Raw genomic sequence first — 19,750 nt, 5'->3', positions numbered from 1 at the left:
AATTAAAATTGGAATTAATTAATTAAATAAATAGTTATGACACATGTAATTAATTAATTATTGACACATTTAATTATTTATGTATTTCACATTTTAATCAATTATTGACATATTTAATTAATTATTTATGTATTTCACATTTTAATTAATTATTGCCACATTTAATTAATTAATTAATGGTGTATTTAATTAATTCATTATGGCAGTGCTGGCGTTCCATACTGAGTAAGGAAATTGTGAACTTGAATAATACTCGGCAGCTCGTGTGCTGACGAAGACCAGAGGGCGGGCTCACATTACACCGGTTTTAGAATCGCTGCACTGGCTCCCCGTGTGTTTCAGGATCGATTTTAAAGTTCTTTTATTGGTTTTTAAATGTCTTAATGGTCTTGGGCCTTCTTATCTCTCAGATCTGCTTTTACCATACGAACCCTCGCGGACCCTGAGGTCCTCTGGCACTGGCCTTTTGATTGTCCCTAAAGTCAGGACACATACTCACGGAGAGGCAGCTTTTCAGTGGTATGGTCCTCGTCTGTGGAACAGCCTGCCGGAGGAGCTCAGGGCCGCAGAGAACGTACATGTTTTTAAGAACAGGCTCAAGACCCACCTTTTTAATTTAGCTTTCACCTAACGTTTATTTATTTTATGCTTATTTATTCTATCCTGTTATTTTATTATTAATTCAGGTTTTACCTAATATTTATTGATTTTATTCTTATCCATTTTTTAATCTTCTTACTCTATTTATATTTATATTGTAACCCGTTCTTATTTATTTTATCATTTTACCCTGTATATAGCCTATTGTGGCATATCTCCAGTGTTTCCTCGGAGGGGGCTCTCTGCACCGGGGCTGTTATTGACCGTGACTGCTGGGTCTCTGGGGTCCTCTCAGCCTGGTTGGGGGGCTCCTTTGCCTCCCTCCGGCTGTGTGCCCAGCCCGGAGGCTGCGGTCTGTGACCGGCTCCCGGTGCAGACGGCTCTCTGTTATAATGTTTCCTCACTTGGCTCATGCGAGCCCAGCCCAATTTTTACTCTTTAAGTGTGCGCGTGTGTGTATGTGTATGTGGGTGGGGGTGGGGGGATATATGTGTATTGAGAGTGTGGGGAGTGAGTTGGAGGGTGGGGTGGGCTGCTTTTAACTATGTAAAGCACTTTGTGCTACATTTTTTCTGTATGAAAAGTGCTTTATAAATAAAGATTGATTGATTGAATAATAGGAATACAATAGCCTAAAACAATAAAACCAATGTGGTAAAAATAAATAAATAAAATAAATAAACGCTTCACATATGAGCATTGAAAGGGAGCTTAATAGAAATTTTCTTGCTCCATTTAAATAACTAATTATTCAAAAAAGAATAAAAGTAAAAAATAAAAAGAAGCTTATCCAGCTTGCTCATAACATTTTCAGTAAAAAATATTGCAGCCAAACTGAAGACCAATAAACTTATAACAAATAAACTGCATCAGTTTAACTCTGATCGTTTTATGAGTCCAACAACAAAAACAAACAAACAAAAAAAGAACGGCAGTGAAACCAAGTTAATCTTAAGATACTTCAGTTTTCACCTCAAAATACCTTGGATCAAATTATAGGGCTGGAAAAATCTCTTTTCCCTCCACGAACGCACGACCTCCTACGAAGAACGCCAGCTTGTTTTCGTTGCACGCAGCTTCCACAGACGGCCAGAGTCTGTTTCTTCGGGCGCGGTCGTCAGGGGACAGATCCTCAGCCAGCTTTAGGTTGTTACCTTTCAGTAGGGTTGCCAACTCCCTGAAAAAAAAATAAGGGACACCTAGTGGCCAGGGCCGGGCGACCCAATTGTCTTCACCCTTCCCTGTGTGGTGAATTTTTTTAGCTCTTTTTTTTGAGTGTGAATTTTTTTTTTTTTAACCATTTGACTTGAAGTTGATTTAAGTAGATGCATATTCTTTGTGATATGAACACATGGGAAACAAATGATCATTTATCCATTTATTTTTAACGCAAAATGACAACATTAACACAATAAAATAGGTCTCTTTCCTAAACGAAAGACTGGTACGCTTCACTTTTTGTGCAAAATGACAAAATTAACACAAGGAACTCTGTCCTGCTTAACCTAAAATTATATAAATTAATAGAAAACAATAGAAAGAAAAACATTCTTGTAACAGTGCACATTTAGTGCAATTAGAAAAGTGCAAAAAAAGTCTGTGGAACACCTGTAAACACAACATTTCTGCCTCAAAGGTATGGAACGCCAGGACTGCCATAATGAATTAATTAAATACACCATTAAATAATTAATTAAATGAGGCAATAATTAATTAAAATTGGAATTAATTAATTAAATAAATAGTTATGACACATGTAATTAATTAATTATTGACACATTTAATTAATTATTTATGTATTTCACATTTTAATTAATTATTGACACATTTAATTAATTAATTATTGACACATTTAATTAATTATTTAATGATATATTTATTTATTTAATTTTGGCAGTCCTGACGCCTGGCTCTCATCATGAAATAATTTTATCTGTCAGCCTCACCCATCAAACTCAGGGGGCGGGGTTAACGCTGATCGAGTCAAAACCATTGCTTTGGCCTGGTGGCCATTGTTTCTAGCACACAACAACCTGCATGTGGAAGCTAACAGAACTGAACTTTGAAAAACCCTGTTTGTGTGTCACCAAATACCGTTTTAATATTTTTTTAGCCGAGAATGTAGTGGTTTAATCTTCATGTGTCTGGTCGGTTTGTCAAGATACAGCCTCTTTGCAAAAGTGCTTCGATGATTTCGGAGATGTCTGCCCAGCCCAGTCTCACGGCAAAGCGTGGGATAGACCCGCTCGCCTCGCAAGCAATCCCACCGACAAAGCGCAGGCCCCGGTACACAGCTGTAGTAACCCCCGCTGACTTCTTTCACTGAGGTTATATTTATCGATGTTTTATTTCCTGATGTTCTTATGTGTCCTACGTGTTTCAGTCGCCAATTCTGAATTATAACTAACATTAAAAACATGTTTAAGGAGGCGAGAGAGCAAATAAATCTGTTTAACATCTGATCTTTGGGTTTTTGTTCAGTAATCAGCGTGACCTGTGTATAAACGCATAAAAGAGATAACGTTGGTGTTTCCGTCATGTAGTAACTGCTGGCTTTAACTGTACAAAGGTTGTTCGACACTATGAAACACATACAGACTTCATGATGTTCGGCTAATATTTTTATTGTGAATATTAATCATGCTGACCTCGCTCTGTACACCACGCAGCGAGGTCAGCATATCCACGATATCCTCAGCTCCATGAGTTAACACAAAGTTTCCCAGCTGACTATCTAACTGCCAACTATTCCAGAGACGTGAAAATATACAGCATAAAGAAAAGTGTAAGAGACTCAGCAGCAGATTAGAATAACAGTTATACATTTAATAAATCACCAAATGAATCCAAGAAACGAGCAAACCTGTTCCGACAATTTGAGTTTGTATTCCCTCAGCTGCAGACTCGCTGCTGTTTAAATGTTTGAAAAGGAAGATTAGATATAAAAAACGTCAAACATAGACTCAGTCTGCCTTCACATTTGATATGAGGCCAGCACGTATAGTGGCTGTGTCCTGTTTTAAGATCATACATGTAAAATTGTTGTCTGACCTCCGTCGATCCAGCCGCTCAGAGTCCGTGGTTACCATGGTTACTGCATAAGCAGCTATAATGTAAACAGCTGGCACTGAGGAAACCTCCCGGCAGCATATGGGTGTTTATGTTTTTCACTGCAAAAGAACTGTCTGAATGGTTAACTGAAGTTAACTTGGATAAATTATAGTTAAGGAGTATCACAGATAACGCCTACGTGAGCTGTGCGACTGTTCACCACTACACTGAAATCAGCAGGCTATTACTGAAATACACGTGCTATATCATAAGCTATGATATAAATAGGGAGGTCCTATTAACATGTTTAGTTTTAAAGGACACCTTCCTGCCTTTAGTCTCATTCATGAGCAGTATTAGTTTTCTTCTAACATCCAGAAGTCTGCACCATGTGTTTCATGTTGTTTCATGTGTTTGTAACAAGCCTTTGATAGGTAAACATCACATGACCGAAAAAGCAAAAAAAAAAAGAAAGAAAGAAAAAAAGAGAGAGAGAGTGTTGACATAATGTTACGGCTGTGGCCATGAGGACCCTGTGTGGGCTGTTTTCTTTCTGTGTTTCTGTACTGTGCTTAAGACTCTTTCCAGGTCCCTCCCCTAATGAAGAGTAGTGAGCGGCTGATTGGACCATGGAGCGGGTGACTACCTTCAAAAAGCCGCTCTGACAGATCTACAGGGAGAGGGAGAGAGAGTGGAGCGAGCGAGCGAGTAGCTTGACAGCCGACGCGGCCCTGACCCTGACTTTCCCAGCCTGTATTTTTATTGTGTATTTGTGTGAGCGTGAATTGTGAAAGCTGCTCCTAGTGCATTAGCTGAGAGCGTAGGCACTCTTGGGCTGAAGCGGAAGGGGTGAGCCGCCTTTTCTTTTGGAACCGTTTTCTCCTGTTTTCCGGGTAGGGAGCGAGGGATAGCTCTGTCATTTGTTTGTTCTGTTTCTTTCCTAGGGTTTTTCTCTGGTGGGACTTAGTTGGTTTTGTTTATTATTTTGGCCTGGGCTCACCCTGGAGCTATGCTTCTTTTCCTTAAATAAAATCACCTTTTTACTCACAACTGGTTTGGATGTTTGGCTTGGGAACCAGGGCGGGGATTTGTCTCTCTCTCTCCTCCAACCTTATGTGCGTCCCTACACGCCTAGACTAGGGGGCGTAACAATAAGAAGAGAAAATACTCTCAATTATGGAGACAGGCAAATGGTTCATTTATGTTTGATGTGTGTTTATTCCTCCCTAAATATCGTCGGTGAAGTTCGCCATGCACGTCAGATTTTTCTGCGCATTTTTATACCTCTGCCAACAGAGAGAGAGAAAAAAAATCACATTCTAACAGACAGCTGGTGCTTAGAATACAGTTGAATAACTATTAAAAAACAGATGATATTTAGATGATAGTTCAGTCTAACACATGTGCCAGTGAACCATTAAACGTCTGTGAAACTATGCAGTTATGAAACGTAACTTTAACCTCAGCCAAACCGATTTGCTCAGTTGTAAATAAAACAGCGAAGTAAACGTGACCCGACAGACAGAACCTGAGTGAATGAAGTCCAGCATTTAACCACTGAGAGTTAAAACTCAGCTGAGGTTTCAAAGCTGTGTGCCGGTGATTGGACATCAGCCGCTGATGAAGCTGTTCGCCTAGAAAGTGCTCTGTAAGGAAACAAGCTCCAGCAGCTCTGCGCTCGGGGAAAACACTATATTTACTTATCTTGTGCAGAAAAATGCGCTGACATTGCGTTATATCGAGCACCGGCTGCCCAGTTAAACTGTGACTATCACCAGGAAACGTAGGCGTGTTTCTTGAATTAGCAGCAGGTGTTAAACAGCTGACAGATGAGGAGGAGGATGCATGCAGGTAAACTGAGGGTCTGTTGAGCTGATCGCTGGTTTCGTGAGAAAAATGTCAGCTCGTTCTTTATGTTACAGAAGCACAGAGACACAAGACCAGGCGGAAAGAGACGATCGTTCGGTGAAAATGAGAATCTGCGAATGCAACATGTGGAACACGGAGAGTGGAATATGTAAACAAACCGGTTAACGTAACCCCCTCGGTGCACTCTGCATGCTAATTGTTAGCAGAGCTAGTGAAATCTCTGAAAACATCTGAGCACTTTTGCAAACATGTTCTATGTTGACAACCTGACCAGACATACGGCGCGACATTCGCGGCTAAAACACTGTTAAAAGTGTAGCTGGTGACAGAAAAACTACACCACCACCATTGCTGCCTGTGATTTGATCTGCATTCTGGGATACCTGGCTGCCCCAAGTCTACACAAGCAATCGATTATCTAGGATCGACCTGTTTTGACTTACTTTGCACGGCAACCAATCAAATGTTAGAGAAGCTGCATGGCAGCGTTAACCCCGCCCCCTGAGTTTGACGGGTGAGGCTGACAGATAAAATTATTTCATGATGAGAGCCAGGCGCCAGGACTGCCAAAATGAAATAAATAAATATATCATTAAATAATTAATTAAATGTGTCAATAATTAATTAATTAAATGTGTCAATAATTAATTAAAATGTGAAATACATAAATAATTAATTAAATGTGTCAATAATTAATTAATTACATGTGTCATAACTATTTATTTAATTAATTAATTCCAATTTTAATTAATTATTGACACATTTAATTAATTATTTAATGGTGTATTTAATTAATTCATTATGGCAGTCCTGGCGTTCCATACAAAGGCCTTGACTGTAGCTGAAAGTTGAAGTTAAAAAAAAACAACAAACTCATGAACTCAAGCTCAATGCTACATTATGTGGAAACAGACTACTTTTTCCATTTGTATTTTTTTGAGCTCTTGCTGCAGTTAGGAGTTGTTTGTCTTTCAGTACTGCAGAGTAAAACTCTGAGCAAGACATATCATAATTTAGACTGACAATGAGCTCACTTCTAATTAATTCAGTAGAACATTTGTTCCGCACATCAGTCCACTTATTCTTCATAAGAGAGAAAATCCTCTCCTCAAACCCAGTGGAAGATGGGATGCTGAGTACAAAGGATACAACAGCCTGCATATTGGGGAGGTCAGCTGCCTGAAGAATTTCCATCCACTTCTCTGCTGTTCCCTTGGACTGCCACTTTTCCTTCTCCTGATGTTCTTTGGTGAGGTGCTTCAGAAGACTGGTTGCAGTGACACACTCTTCATAACGCTCATCCATAGAGATGTTTAACCTGCCAATAGAGATGAGAAGTTGACCTAAATCCTAAGTGGTACATAGAACATTTACAGTGGTAAATAAATGGAAAAAATGTATTGTATATGTTTATAACGTTGTATAGCATTTAAACAATACAATAAGTATAGTTTATTTATTATGTATTTATCCATCCTTATATTAAGTATATGAACTCCTTCAATTTGTAAAATAGTGTATAAAAGATTGCATGCGTGTGTATATACACTCCAAACAAAGTTAATGATTATGGTTTTATTTATATATGTTATCTATCAATTGTATTTGTTTATTTTTAACCATCAATACTATTAAAACATGGTTTATCATTTCACTGCTAAATGTTTTATTCTTACCTGCCAGCCAGGTGAAGCCGTTCAATGATCTTCTCCATGTCATCAAAGGAAATCTTCCCAGATGCTAGAGAGAGGGGCTGCAGGTGGAAAAGCCAGTTTTCTTCTGAAAAGTCAAACCACTTCCAGACATAACTGATGGCAGTGTCTAGGAAGGCTGTAAACTCCTGCCTGGCACCATCAGCATCAGATGGCGAGAGATGCTGGAGCTTTTGTCTTGTTAGGTACCCGTAGAACCCATCATCTCTTCTCTGAATAAGTCTTGTCAGGAAACACTCCATGATGGAATAGAGGTCAACAGACGTGGTTACATTCTTCTCCAGTTTTTTCACCACTTCTTTAAACAGACACATGACATTATTACAGAAGAGGAGGTAGACTTCCACAATGTCTGCCTCTCCCTCAACTCCAGCAGCATCTTCTGTCAACTTCAGCAATTCCTTCAGGCGCCTTGGACATTCCTCACCAATGCTGATGAGATATGACTTCAGCGGGTCCCAGTTCTGCAGCAGGCGGGTGATTGCAGGGTTGAGTGACAGCCATCTCGTCACAACATGGCGCAGGATATCATGGAATTCAACGTCACAAAATTCACAGAACTCTTTCAGGGACTCTCTCCTTTTGGCAGAGGTGGAAAAGAAGCTGTATATCTTCAGGACAATATTTTCCACATCTACTGAGAGCTTGTCCAGGGCTTTTTTCACAGTGTTATGAACAATATGTGCATGACAGTTGCCACGAAGGATCTCACTGTTGGTCTCTTTCAATTTTGTGAAGACTGAGTTGTGGATGCCATAATTTACATTTGCATTGTCAGCACTGAATGCAGAAACCTGATCTAAGGATAGCCCCACGTTTTCAAGAGAGCTTTGTATTATTTTTACTATTCCCTCTGCAGACTCATCTGGATTTTCAACAAAATCCAACATCTTGTTGACAACTCCAGCCTCTGGTGTAAAAAACTGCAAGGCCAAGGGAAACATCTTCCGATTTCCCTTGTTTGAAGCATCAGTGTGAAGAGAGAATGGGAGTGGAGTTGCACCACTTTTCAATTTTTTGATCACCTCTTCTATTGCCTTTGGAGACAGGACATCTGTGACAACTGCTTCAGCTTTCGTCCTCCCACAGGACATCTTTTTGGCAATACTGGAGTCATTCAGCATTCGTACAGTCAGTTTGAGTGCACAGTCACCCGAGTTATAACTTAAACCGTGCTTTACAGTGTGGTAGACATGGGTCACCTCTGCAGCAGTCACCTATAAAATAGAAATATATATATATATATTACAGTATATCTGTATAGTTTGTGTAGTTTATCAACTGACTTTAAAGTATAAATTACGCATGCAACTTGTAAGAAATGGGTATGGTCATATATATGTATGTTTTCAATATAATGTGTATTCTTTATATATATTCAATTCAGTAATACTTTATTAATCCCAGAGGGAAATTAGGTGTTGTTGCAGCTCAGACTAATCAAGTCTTCAAAGAGTTGTTGAAGACCACAATCACTGTGGGAAGGAAGGATCTCTGCCTTGCCTTGAAACGGAAGTCTCTTCTGTGTCAATTTATTCGGGCTTTGTGGCTTCAGTTGAGGTATTATTTCAGCTTTTCTAATGCTAATCAGCTGCTCCAGTTTGTAAACCCACTTGTTCCCATGATTACGCATCATAACTCATCATCATTATTCATCTATGTATTACTTTTATGTATTAGTCATCTATTCGTTGTAATCATCTATCCTTGTTTATTACACAAAACAAATTATATTATCAAACTTCTGGCCACATAGCGCTGATATTCATTGCACATGCCCATATTAACCTTAACCAGAGGGTTTAAAAAAACAACAATGTTTACATACCATATCTGCTTCTGCCGTGGCCTGGTGGACAACAAATTGGTCAAGGGTTCCTCTTTCTTTCACGCCTCTCATATTCATCATGTGCCCACAAGTAGAAGCATGCTGCTTAACGTCAGTCAGTCCACCATGGCAAATGGAAAAAGTGCGCCGGCACAATGTGCAGTGCGCTTTATACGTGTTATCGCGCACTTTTCCCAGCCAGTTGTTTTCATTTTCCCATTCCTCCCTGTATTTTTGCAACCTTTTTTTTTCTTTCTAGGAGGGGAACAAGCACTGTTGTTCAAAGGTGTACTGTCGTCCCAGAGTCGCGCCGCAGTGTCAGTGTTTGTCTCTCTGTTGGCCATGCTGATCATCTGTTGTCTTCCGGTATCTTCTCCGCACACCTTTCCTCGACCAATTAGATAAGCGGTAATCTGAATCGTTATACTCGTGCTAAGTGTGCTGTCAGCTCATTGGTATCAGAGCAGGAGAGGGGCTGGGAATTATGTTTTCAAACAAAGCGTTAAATCCATTAACATTTATAGACTTTTTGTGATTCTCACTGTATTACGGGACAAAGTGCGTCCCTTATTAGCTCAATACGGGACGATTCCGTATTTTAAGGGACGGTTGGCAACCCTACCTTTCAGGTAGGTGGACTTCTTAGCAGCGCGCCAGACAGCATCGCGGTAGATCCTGGATGTAAACTGAATGATGATTCCCCTGGGTTGGTTGTTGTTGGACCTCTTGGGACCGATGCGGTGGACGGTGTCAACGACGTCGGGGGATTTATCTTGCATCTCCGGTATGACTGATCTACAGACTTTGATTACCTCCTGCCGCACGTCCTGCTTGTCCCTCTCGGTCAGACCGTAGAGCTTCAGATTCCAACGCCGTGAATAGCTCTCCAGGTGAGAGATGCGCTTTTCCTGTGCTTCAGCGATTGCTTTATATTTTTCGAGCTGTGCCTCAACACTGACAACTCTGCTCTTCATATCATTTAACTCAGCACAGACAGCATCAAATGACTCCTTAACAGCTGTGATATGTTCAGTGTTCTCTTGGACAGCTTTTTTCATCTCGGAGATGGCTATGGAGTTGTCACTCACCATTTTTTCAAGTGTCTGACCTCGAGTTAATCAACATGGTAAGTGATGAGAGCTGGGAGAGAACCGTAGATGTCTCCGTATCCGCAACTTTTCTTAGCTTACCCGCGGGAGAGGCACGTGGAGTGATAGGGAGAGGGGGAAACTCTTCTTCCATCCGTGAATACTGAAGCGGTTCGGAAACTGCCTCCAAATAGTCGTGCATGGAGTCGATGAGAGTATTTTTAGTGTCGGCGGGCATCTCAGTAGCGAGAGAAGACTGAGCAGCTTGGCTAACATTAGCAAGCTTGCTAACGGAGCCGCTGTTAGCATGCAACTTCTTAGATTCGGTCTTTCTCTTCTCGGGTTTGCTCATTTTGGTTCACAAATAGATACCAAAATGAGAAGTAAAAGATGACTATTGCGTAGGCGTAAATAAAGTCTCTGTTCACTGTGTGTAATATATATTTTAAAAAAGGCCAGGTTCGCAGAGCTCAGCGATACGTGACTGCTCAGAGCGCCATCTTGGGCTCCCCCCCCCCCTCGAAGAGTCACGATTACGTTGACTATCAAAAGTCGACGCGTTGTTTGAAGCTTTGTAAGATCCCAAAAGACGCAGGAATAAGTAGTAGGATTTAAGAGTGTAATAACGGACTGAAACAGAAGAGGGCAGCACTGCATGTACAAGGATGCCAGCTGCCGTTAAACCCCGAAGAAGAAGAAGAAGCAGCTCTGTCCCAGAATTCATAGCGCAGCCCAGCTCAGTTTCCAACAATGGCGGCAGCTAGTTAGTTTTAATATTACTCTTATTATTCTTTATGGGTCACAAAATAAACGTTTCACATATTTTCAGGCGAGACTGTAGCTGTGTCAACCTCAAATATCTGCTCAGTTTATCAAGACCACATATTTTCAAAAGCGCTCCGACGTTTTCGGAGACGTCTGTTACCCACTAGCTCGATAGCGAGCCGGGGGCAAGGCTCACTAGAGCCGTGAGAACACCGGACTCCCGGCAAATCGTTTTCAAACCCACCGCAGTCTTTCGCTACTCAGGTTAAACATATATAGATCACTTAGATAACTTAAAAATGTTATCGTTTGGCTTTTTTTTAGTATTTTATTTGTTCCTGAGTAAATCGGTTTGGCTGAGATTAAAGTTATAGTTTCTGTAAGCAAAGCAAAACTGTTTATGTGAAAAACTGTAAAATATAATTTCCGTGTTCTGTAAAATATAATTTCAGTGTTCTTTTTACATTTCATAAGAGTAAAATCCTTGTAGGAGTAAATGTATCCAAGCTTCTGACAGATGTCACAGATGTTTAACTTATTGTTGTTTACTTGTAGTGTACAATAAATAATCAAAAACACAGGATTATTGTGCAATGCTTCATTACTCATTAATCTTACAAATGTTGAAAGGTAAAAGTGTTCAATAAAATCCTAAATATTGCAAAATGCTGTAAGAACTCTTCTTTTGCTGCTTTAGGTCACATCCCATTATATTGACTACTGTACACACACTAGTTAATATTTAAGATACAAAAAATACTGGTTTCTGTGCATGCATCTGCAGTGAAGGTGTGTGTTGTTTTGCCATGCAGCTTTTACTTGCTTAGGCGCAGTCAAGCACTCTTCTTCATTTTGCCTACCATGAAGTCAAGCCAAAAAAACAAGAAAAGAAAAACGATTTTTCTGGTATCTGAAGTATAACAGTTCCCTGAACTACCTCTGATAGTGTCCTCATCATCATAACATTCCCTTTATTTATGATTAGTTATCTTCATCTTCAGAGGTGTGGGTGACAGTTTTAGTGTTTGCTTTAAATAACAAAAAACAACAAAAACTCAAAACAAAAACTTGAAATATATATATATTCTATATACATATATAGAGATGCTCACTCCTGATTGGACACTGAGCTGCACCACCTTCTCCTTCACTCCTCCACCTTGCTGTCCTCTGTGCTCTCTCTCCTCCATCTCCAGGGAATAAATCAGAGTCTGAGCACCAAACCTGTGGACTGTTAGTCTGCAGATAAGAAGGAAAACACGCAGAATTCTCATGTTTGCCATTTTTCATACCGTATTATTATAGTATATTAGTTTACCAGTCCAACAGATTTATTTTCCCAAATGGATCATTTCAGCTTTTGCCACACTGGTCCACTTGATTGTCAAAGTGTATTAGCTCTTTATTATTTCTTTCTTTTCTTTACTTTGAAATTATTACGATCAGAACGGACAGGACTGGGGATGGGAAAGAGAAAGATGAAGAAAAGAGAAGTTGGGAAGATGCTCAACAGAAGGAGATGGAAAGCAAAAAGATAGGAGAAGAGAGACACAGAGAGAGGAGACACTAAAAATCTGTTTGATCACCTGCTGGAAAAATAAAAACAAGCAAAAAGAGAAAAACACAGTAGTGAAACCACAGCAAAAACCAACATAAGCACAAGTTATAGTAAATAATAAATATCTCCACATCCCGGAAGGGCCTGATCGAGCCACAGGGGCCATAAACTGACAGTTTATTTATAACTAGAAATAATAAAGCAGTTGACGTGTTTCAGGCTGTGACTTTTAGTATCTGTTGGTACTTCATCACTTTGAATAAGTGTAAGTCAACACCAGGCCGCACTTTCAGTCTTTCCATTAAACAAATGACCAACAATCCATTGTTTTCACCATTAAACAATAAAATATGCTTCTTGACTCCTTGATGCAGGTGCCCACCTACGACCTGGTTTATTAATACTAAGCTAAAGAGGAAAGCAACTCACTGTAGTTCTCACAGCTCAGGACAAGCAGACACCTGATGTTGAGTGACTGAATGGAACTAAAACAAGAATTCATAATTATGTTTGTCTGCCATGAACACGTGATGATAAAACTCTGCATATGCAGTCAGGAGACTGATGACCTGTGAAATGAGCTGTTATAAAAGTGCAGATATGTGTAAACATTGATCAGCATTTAACATCCAGGATGGAGCAAAACTTCTGACCTGCATGTATGAGAACCTTTAATCACATCATCTTTGTAGTGAAATAGCTGATGACTCATTAAACGTTTCCATGTAATTTATCCACAGTGAAAAATCTTCACTTTGCTGGATCTGAAAATCACGTGTTCATTTCATTAGACACTAGCAATACCATTAAACTGGACCTTATCATTATCATATAGCACTAAATGTGAAACTGTGTCATATAACAATCTATATATGTAATATGCGTTTGCCTGAATCTTCCAGCACAAACAGAAAGACGAGCTGTTGTCTGAGTATCAACACAAGTACACACCAGAAATCGTTCAGTAAAGACAAATTTAATAAATGAAAGCTGGTGAGAGGGCCTTTGATGTTTCTCTTTGGATCATCCTGTTGTTTGTCTCCCAGTGTCGTTACTGCTCCTCTCCTTTCAAAGACAAACGCCAAATAACACCAAATGAGAGTGAATCACTTCAGAAACACTCCTGGTTATTGTGAGCAAACGTCATAACATGATGAATGTATTTACCATTTTACTGAGGGAAAATCTTCTGTGTGGAGTTTCTTCTCATCTTGGCTCTTTTTCCTGACTTTTAGAAACAAGAGGCAGAAAAGAAAGAATAAAAGTTAAAACCTCAACAATTTTTTTAATGTTTGGGATGTTTTAGAAACAACCTTAAACACTATTTACTACTTACCACTTTGTTCATTCTTGCTGACGTTCACTCTCCTCATCTTCTCTCTAAAGGACAAATGACAGAAAAGAGGGAATCATTTTAGTAACTTTATCAACCAGGTGAGCAGAATTTTAGATATTTATCAATATTCTGATTAAAAGCAGAGTGAATACTTATCTTTTTACGAGAAAGGGTTCAATCCGTCCTGTCTTAGGTCTTAATGTCACCTTGGCTCCTCTGTTTTCTCTGAAAAACAAAAGACAAATGGGAAGAAAAAAATTAGTAAATGATTTCAGCAACTAGAGGAAGTGTTCACTGAGGAGGAGCTGTCATAATAATATAAAATCAATATATACTTATCTTTTTTTTAATGACAGTTTACAGAGCACGCTGGCTTCGCTCCTCCCTCCGCTCCTCTCTGAAAGTTAACTGGATAAAGGATAATAACAATTAATAACATCATCAAAACAGACAAACCTGAAAGAATTGCTGATCAGAGCTGTGACAGAGTCACAGATTAGTTGGATGTATACTTATCTTTCACAATGAGAGCGTTTGCATAGACGTCTCTTCAGGTCTTTTTATTGTTTTCTCTCTGGAGAGGAAAGTGATGAGACTGATGAGGAAATACCAAATACAAAGACTGACAAAGGGAACTGAAAAAGTCTAACCAAAACCTATACTGGGGGAAAACTGTAGGAAACAGAACTACTGAGGCAAGGAAACACGAGGGGACGGAGACTAACACTCTGACAAGGGACAAAGGGAGACTGACACAATATTTACACACAGGAGGCTGATTATGGGAACTAAGGACACATAGAAACACAGCTGAACCGAATAAGAAATGAACAACAAGTCGAAACAAACTCTAATGACAGTTCAACCAGTTTCTAAACACAACAAATAACTTTCAGGATGTTTCAACAATGTGTAAAATGAGTTCTTATCTTTTTTTGTGAGAGGGCCTTCAATGTTTCTCTTTGGATCATCCTTCCATCCATTTCTTCTGCTTAACCATTGGAGCCATCCCAGCTGTTATGGGGCCAGAGGCGGGGGTATAACCTGGACAGGTCAGTCTAACACAGAGAAACAGACAACCATTCACACTCACATTCAACCTAACTGCATCTCTCTGGACTGTGGGATGAAGCTGGAGTACCTGGAGGGAACCACAAAGGCGCCAGGACTGTCTTGCTCTCAGATGACGCCCGTTCACGCTGCTCTGAAGACCCTCAGTTGTCTTTGGATCAAATAACACCAAATGAGAGTGAATCACTTCAGAAACACTCCTGGTTATTGTGAGCAAACGTCATAACAAGATGAAAATATTCACCATTTTACTGAGGGAAAATCTTCTGTGTGGTGTTTCTTCGCAGCGTGACTCTTTTGCCTGACTTTTAGAAACAAGAGGCAGAAAAGAAAGAATAAAAGTTAAAACCTCGACGATTTTCAAATATTTTAGGACATTCTTTTAGAAACAACCTTAAGCACTGTTTACTACTTACCACTTTGTTCAGGCTTGCTGACGTTCGACATGCTTCACTGTATATTATAATCTCAAGCGCTTCCTTGCTTGAGTCGGGCTCCGGATGCTGCTCTCTTCCTCCGCCTTCCTCTTAGCACGCTTTGCCGACATATTTAGAAAACGGCAGAGCACCGAAGTGAGAACTCTGCCGTCCGCGCTGTAGTCTGTTACTCTCCAGCGGTTCTTCATCTCAGTGTCCTCTGTTTGGTAAACAGTGGAGATGACTCTGGTGACGGGGAGGCCGTCGACAGTCAGGGTGCGGACACAGTTCCTCCGATCTGCCTTCAGCACAGCAAGATCTGCTTTCTCTGGAAGAACTGGAGTCAGGAAGCGTGGATGAGAGCTGGAGCCCGCAGGCGGCAGCATCATGCCAGCTGGTGAGTCCGTAGGAGGAGAAGGAGTGGTGTTCTCTCTCTGGCTCTGCCTCACATGGACAAATGGTGTCGTCACCAGGTCCCGGTGGAACCATCCTTTAAAAGGTATGCAAGGAAAGTCCTTGGACCCAGTCACCAGGCTATGGTAAAGAGTGAGGACCAGGTGAGTCATGGAGTTCAGATGCCTCCTGCTCAGTTCACGGTTCCTCAAGTTAGTGACGACCATCTGAGGTGCAGTGACTGGACTCACCAGATCAGCTACGAGAAAGCAAAGCGTGCGTCTACGTTAATCATGTGATCACACAAATTAAAGCCTGAATTTAAATTGTCCAGACATGGCTTTACATCATCATAAGCTCTTCCACACAAACAGTAAGAAGCTCCCAGCAGAACTCATTGTTTATGAAAGCCTTCACATTTTTCACCTGGTAAAAGTTTTCATGTGTGTAAGGCTGCGTGGATTTTCACTGAGGTTTTAATACGCATTCACATTAAGGAGTAATATCTTCATATTAGTTGAGCATCGATATTTTGAGGATAAAGCAGCTACATTTAGGTGAGAAACCTCCCACCTCCTTATTGCAGGCACACACTGTTTCAATCTCAAACTCATCCTGCGACTCTGTGAACTTTTAAAACTCCAGCTTCTCCAGCTTTACACATTCACAATCTATGAAACGTTCACGTATAACTCAGCGCCAGCAGCCCAAACATGTCAACTCAAACCCTCTACATGCAAAAACGGCCGCGCGCTGACGTCAGCGTCCTCCAACGCCTTAAGTCGTTAGCAATTAAAAAAAAACATGGCGCCATCTTTATAGTGTACTGGCACATGTTAAAATTGATGTTACTCAAGTATGAAACATCTCATCCTAAATGTTAACACTCATGAAGTCCTACTTCCAAACAATAAAAGACAAAAATCTAAGTTGTATTTGTTTGCTAGCACTCTGACATATTAGCCTGCTGTACTCACCATAGCGTTGATCTAACACCTCCTCAATGAAAAGGGAGAGCAGGTGCATCTCGCGACTCAAGTTTGAAGAAGTCATTTTGCAAATCCTTCTTGAAGATTTTCAAACGTTAGCTGTAGCTTGAAAAATCCGAGTTTTCACAGCACTAGTGGGAAACAGCTCCTGTTTGCGCTCAAACGTGAAACCCGAATTCCACTTTTTCCTCCTGCTTTTATACCTGCACTCAAACACGTCATCATCACCATGACACCCAGGGTCACCGAAAATCAATTTTATTTATTTAAAATAAAGTTCGTCTAATTATCATAGTTTTTAAAATATATATATATTTCTCATTTTATTTTACTGCTTTATTCATCCTTTTTAAAAAATATATTGCCAAACTTTGTCGTTTTAATTCTTTAAAAAAATCATTAATTCACCAGTTTACAAAAATGAAGATCGATATCTGAAATTTAAATTAATAAATAAATAATTACAATTGATAATGGGTTTTTAGCATTAAAGAATAGTTTTTCAGTGCGCTTTAAATGTTATCAGAGCCGATGTTGTGCCAAAAAGTGATCGCAGTCCAAAAAGTGATTTACGGTATTGAAACGTTTGTTTGTGTCATGACATTTGTAAACAGTTGATGTTTAAGGTGCAGTTCATGTGGAAGCCAGAGGAGGGTGGTGTTGTGCGCATAATACAAAGTGATGGCGAAACCTAAAAGACGGTGTCATGTCTGCTCCCTGAAGCAATCTCATAACAGTTTCAATCTATTTCAAGCCAGTTAGCACATTTCTGTTATGAAGTGCAATCATTTTTTGGCAGTAAACTTAAATCCTTTTATTATGAATATCACATTCTCAGATTTTCAAGAGAGACCAGACCAATAGGACAGCAGAAATCACAAAAATATATAAATAACAGTTTTATAAAGATTAAAACAGTAAAAAAAAAATAAAGACTGGAATGATTATGATGTATAACACAGAATATGTACAATAACAGAGTTATAAACACACCTAGAACACACGTGATACTTTTATTTCATCTATAACCTCTGTGCAAATTTTGTTGACTGCAAAGTGTTTATGAATATGTTTTTAAAAGCTGGTTATCTGACTGTCAGTTAATAGCAATTAAAAAGAAAGCTGATTTTTATTTAAAAAACCCTGAAAACATCACACATGTACAAACAACACACAATTATTGTAGATTCTTCAAAGCCTCCTTATATTCATCACTTGGGTAGGTGGTGTTATACATGCCCTCACAGCACCGGCACATCAGTCCTCCTGTTTTCACCTTGTCACCTTCATTAAGCTGCTCTCTTACTACAGAAGGCCCACCGCATGCATGGGGGGGAGAGGGGGGGAGAGAGGGGGGGGATACCGTGGGCCAGGGCTGTGGCATCTAATGTCTGGTTGTCAGTGTCCTTTGGAAAAGCAAGTGATTGTCCTCAAATCAGATGTCCCAGCAGATTGATCTAGTTTGCCATGCTGGCAAAAGACCAATACACCAAGACAAACAGCCATTTATGCTTTTTACACAGACAGCCCATTTTTTTTTCTATTTAACTAGAAGAATTGTTGTACCACACATTAAAGTTTCAAATCAGTGAAAAAGCAATCGTGCCAAAGAAATGTCATGTGTTTGTTTAAGATGACTGCAATTATGGTATTAACAGAAAACACACATCTCTGTCTCTTTTCTTTTCTGTTTAGTGTTTCACTTACCTTCTAAACTCAACAAGTACTTGCACAATCCTGATGTTTTTAGAAAAGAACATCTCAGATTAAATAAGGAGATACAGACATTAAAACTAACCTTTATTACTATGATACAAAACAATATTAATGAAGTTGTTAAAAGTGGTACTTCTTACACACACACACACACACACACACACACACACACACACACACACACACACACACACACACACACACACACACACACACACTCGGCTCATTACAAGTGTTTAAAAGTTTGAGTTGTCTGAAAAACTAAAGAAAGAAAAAGACAAAAATGTTACAATACAAAAGTTGGAACTTTATTAACACACAGAAATACAAACTGATGGGTTGATAAATATCAAGAAGACAGTACATTTCACATAAAGACTGTGCATCATTTTAAGATGAAAAAATGCAATATGGGGTCAGCCAGAGGATTAATAATCAAAACTAAGGGATTCTGATATTAATACTGCACCGCCTCCAATCTCACTATAAGTTACATCTGTTGAACTGACTTCTTGCTAGCATTTCCAAGGAAGTCAAGATGAAAAAAATAAAACCTAAAAACAGAGGGTCCAATACATTTAACAGGAATTTGTCAAAAAGAACAACAAAAGTACTGACTGTTAATTTTTTATTTTTGACCCTGTAACTCAGTTATTAGTTTGAAAATAAACGTTTGTATGTCTTCAAAAAATACTGTAAAGCTGTTGACTCTTAGGGAGTCAGGAGCTACATGACAGATGTTATTTTGAATGACTTGGATATTTGCTGTTTACCAACCGTAAGTCTGCACAACAGAAATATTGTTCTGAAACACATTAAAATACACAAGTGAAAGATGATATCTGTAATTAGAGCTGCCACGATTAGTTGAAGACTCACGATTTTTTTTTAAACTTTATTTATCACATTTTAAACATACAGTCAAGTAAAACAGGGATCACATAAAAGATGACATTGTGGTAGTACAATGAGGAACAGAAAGAGTGACAAGGACAGTGAGACAAAAGTGAGTACAAAAAATAAAATAAATTAAGGGGAACATAAATAAACAAAAGTTTGCAAGAGCCAAAATCAAGTTAGCAGTTTCAATCGGATATAGATGTTAACAGTCTTGAGAGCCTTAGTGTTTTTTGATGAGGAGATTGTCCTTATATATTGTGCAAGTTCCATTTTTAATCCAAGAAGTTCAGGCTTTCTGCCGAGGACTTTGCTTTTGTGTATATGAAATTTTGCCAAAAATAAAACCAAATTTATAAAGAAGAAAGCATCATTGTCCTTGTCTTTAAAATTATAATAGCCAAAGATAACATCCTTATAGTATAGTTGAAGATTAGGGAGAACAAAGTCAGTAATAAACT

General features: G+C 39.3%; 3 protein-coding genes across 6 annotated transcripts; all 3 read right to left on the bottom strand.

Moving 5' to 3' along the window:
* Nucleotides 1-1,446: 1,446 nt before the first annotated feature.
* LOC143412726 (uncharacterized) lies at nucleotides 1,447-10,846 on the bottom strand. Its single transcript, XM_076874404.1, has 2 exons — nucleotides 9,683-10,846; nucleotides 1,447-1,754 (listed from the first exon to the last, which is right to left on the bottom strand). Exons 1-2 carry the CDS (start codon nucleotides 10,149-10,151, stop codon nucleotides 1,594-1,596), a joined length of 630 nt encoding a protein of 209 aa, XP_076730519.1. The 5' UTR covers nucleotides 10,152-10,846; the 3' UTR covers nucleotides 1,447-1,593.
* On the bottom strand, nucleotides 6,199-9,356 carry LOC143412816 (uncharacterized). Its single transcript, XM_076874589.1, has 3 exons — nucleotides 9,061-9,356; nucleotides 7,197-8,449; nucleotides 6,199-6,838 (listed from the first exon to the last, which is right to left on the bottom strand). The coding sequence occupies exons 1-3, from the start codon at nucleotides 9,139-9,141 to the stop codon at nucleotides 6,394-6,396; spliced, it is 1,779 nt and encodes a 592-aa protein (XP_076730704.1). The 5' UTR covers nucleotides 9,142-9,356; the 3' UTR covers nucleotides 6,199-6,393.
* A 2,582-nt stretch (nucleotides 10,847-13,428) lies between the features above and the next one.
* On the bottom strand, nucleotides 13,429-16,812 carry LOC112436060 (uncharacterized). Of its 4 annotated transcripts, none has more exons than XM_076874401.1 (8): nucleotides 16,665-16,812; nucleotides 15,295-15,946; nucleotides 15,123-15,183; nucleotides 14,949-15,029; nucleotides 13,960-14,865; nucleotides 13,808-13,847; nucleotides 13,639-13,699; nucleotides 13,429-13,536 (listed from the first exon to the last, which is right to left on the bottom strand). In XM_076874401.1, exons 1-2 carry the CDS (start codon nucleotides 16,738-16,740, stop codon nucleotides 15,339-15,341), a joined length of 684 nt encoding a protein of 227 aa, XP_076730516.1. In that variant the 5' UTR covers nucleotides 16,741-16,812; the 3' UTR covers nucleotides 13,429-13,536; nucleotides 13,639-13,699; nucleotides 13,808-13,847; nucleotides 13,960-14,865; nucleotides 14,949-15,029; nucleotides 15,123-15,183; nucleotides 15,295-15,338. The 4 variants fall into 4 exon arrangements, with proteins under 4 accessions (XP_076730516.1, XP_076730518.1, XP_076730515.1 ...); XM_076874403.1 differs by having other exon boundaries at nucleotides 13,639-13,695; XM_076874400.1 differs by having other exon boundaries at nucleotides 13,808-14,865.
* Between the last annotated feature and the right edge of the window lie 2,938 nt (nucleotides 16,813-19,750).

This window comes from Maylandia zebra, linkage group LG15 (genome assembly GCF_041146795.1).
Source record: "Maylandia zebra isolate NMK-2024a linkage group LG15, Mzebra_GT3a, whole genome shotgun sequence".
Classification (NCBI taxonomy): Eukaryota; Metazoa; Chordata; class Actinopteri; order Cichliformes; family Cichlidae; genus Maylandia; species Maylandia zebra.
This window is presented reverse-complemented; position numbering and strand designations above follow the sequence as displayed.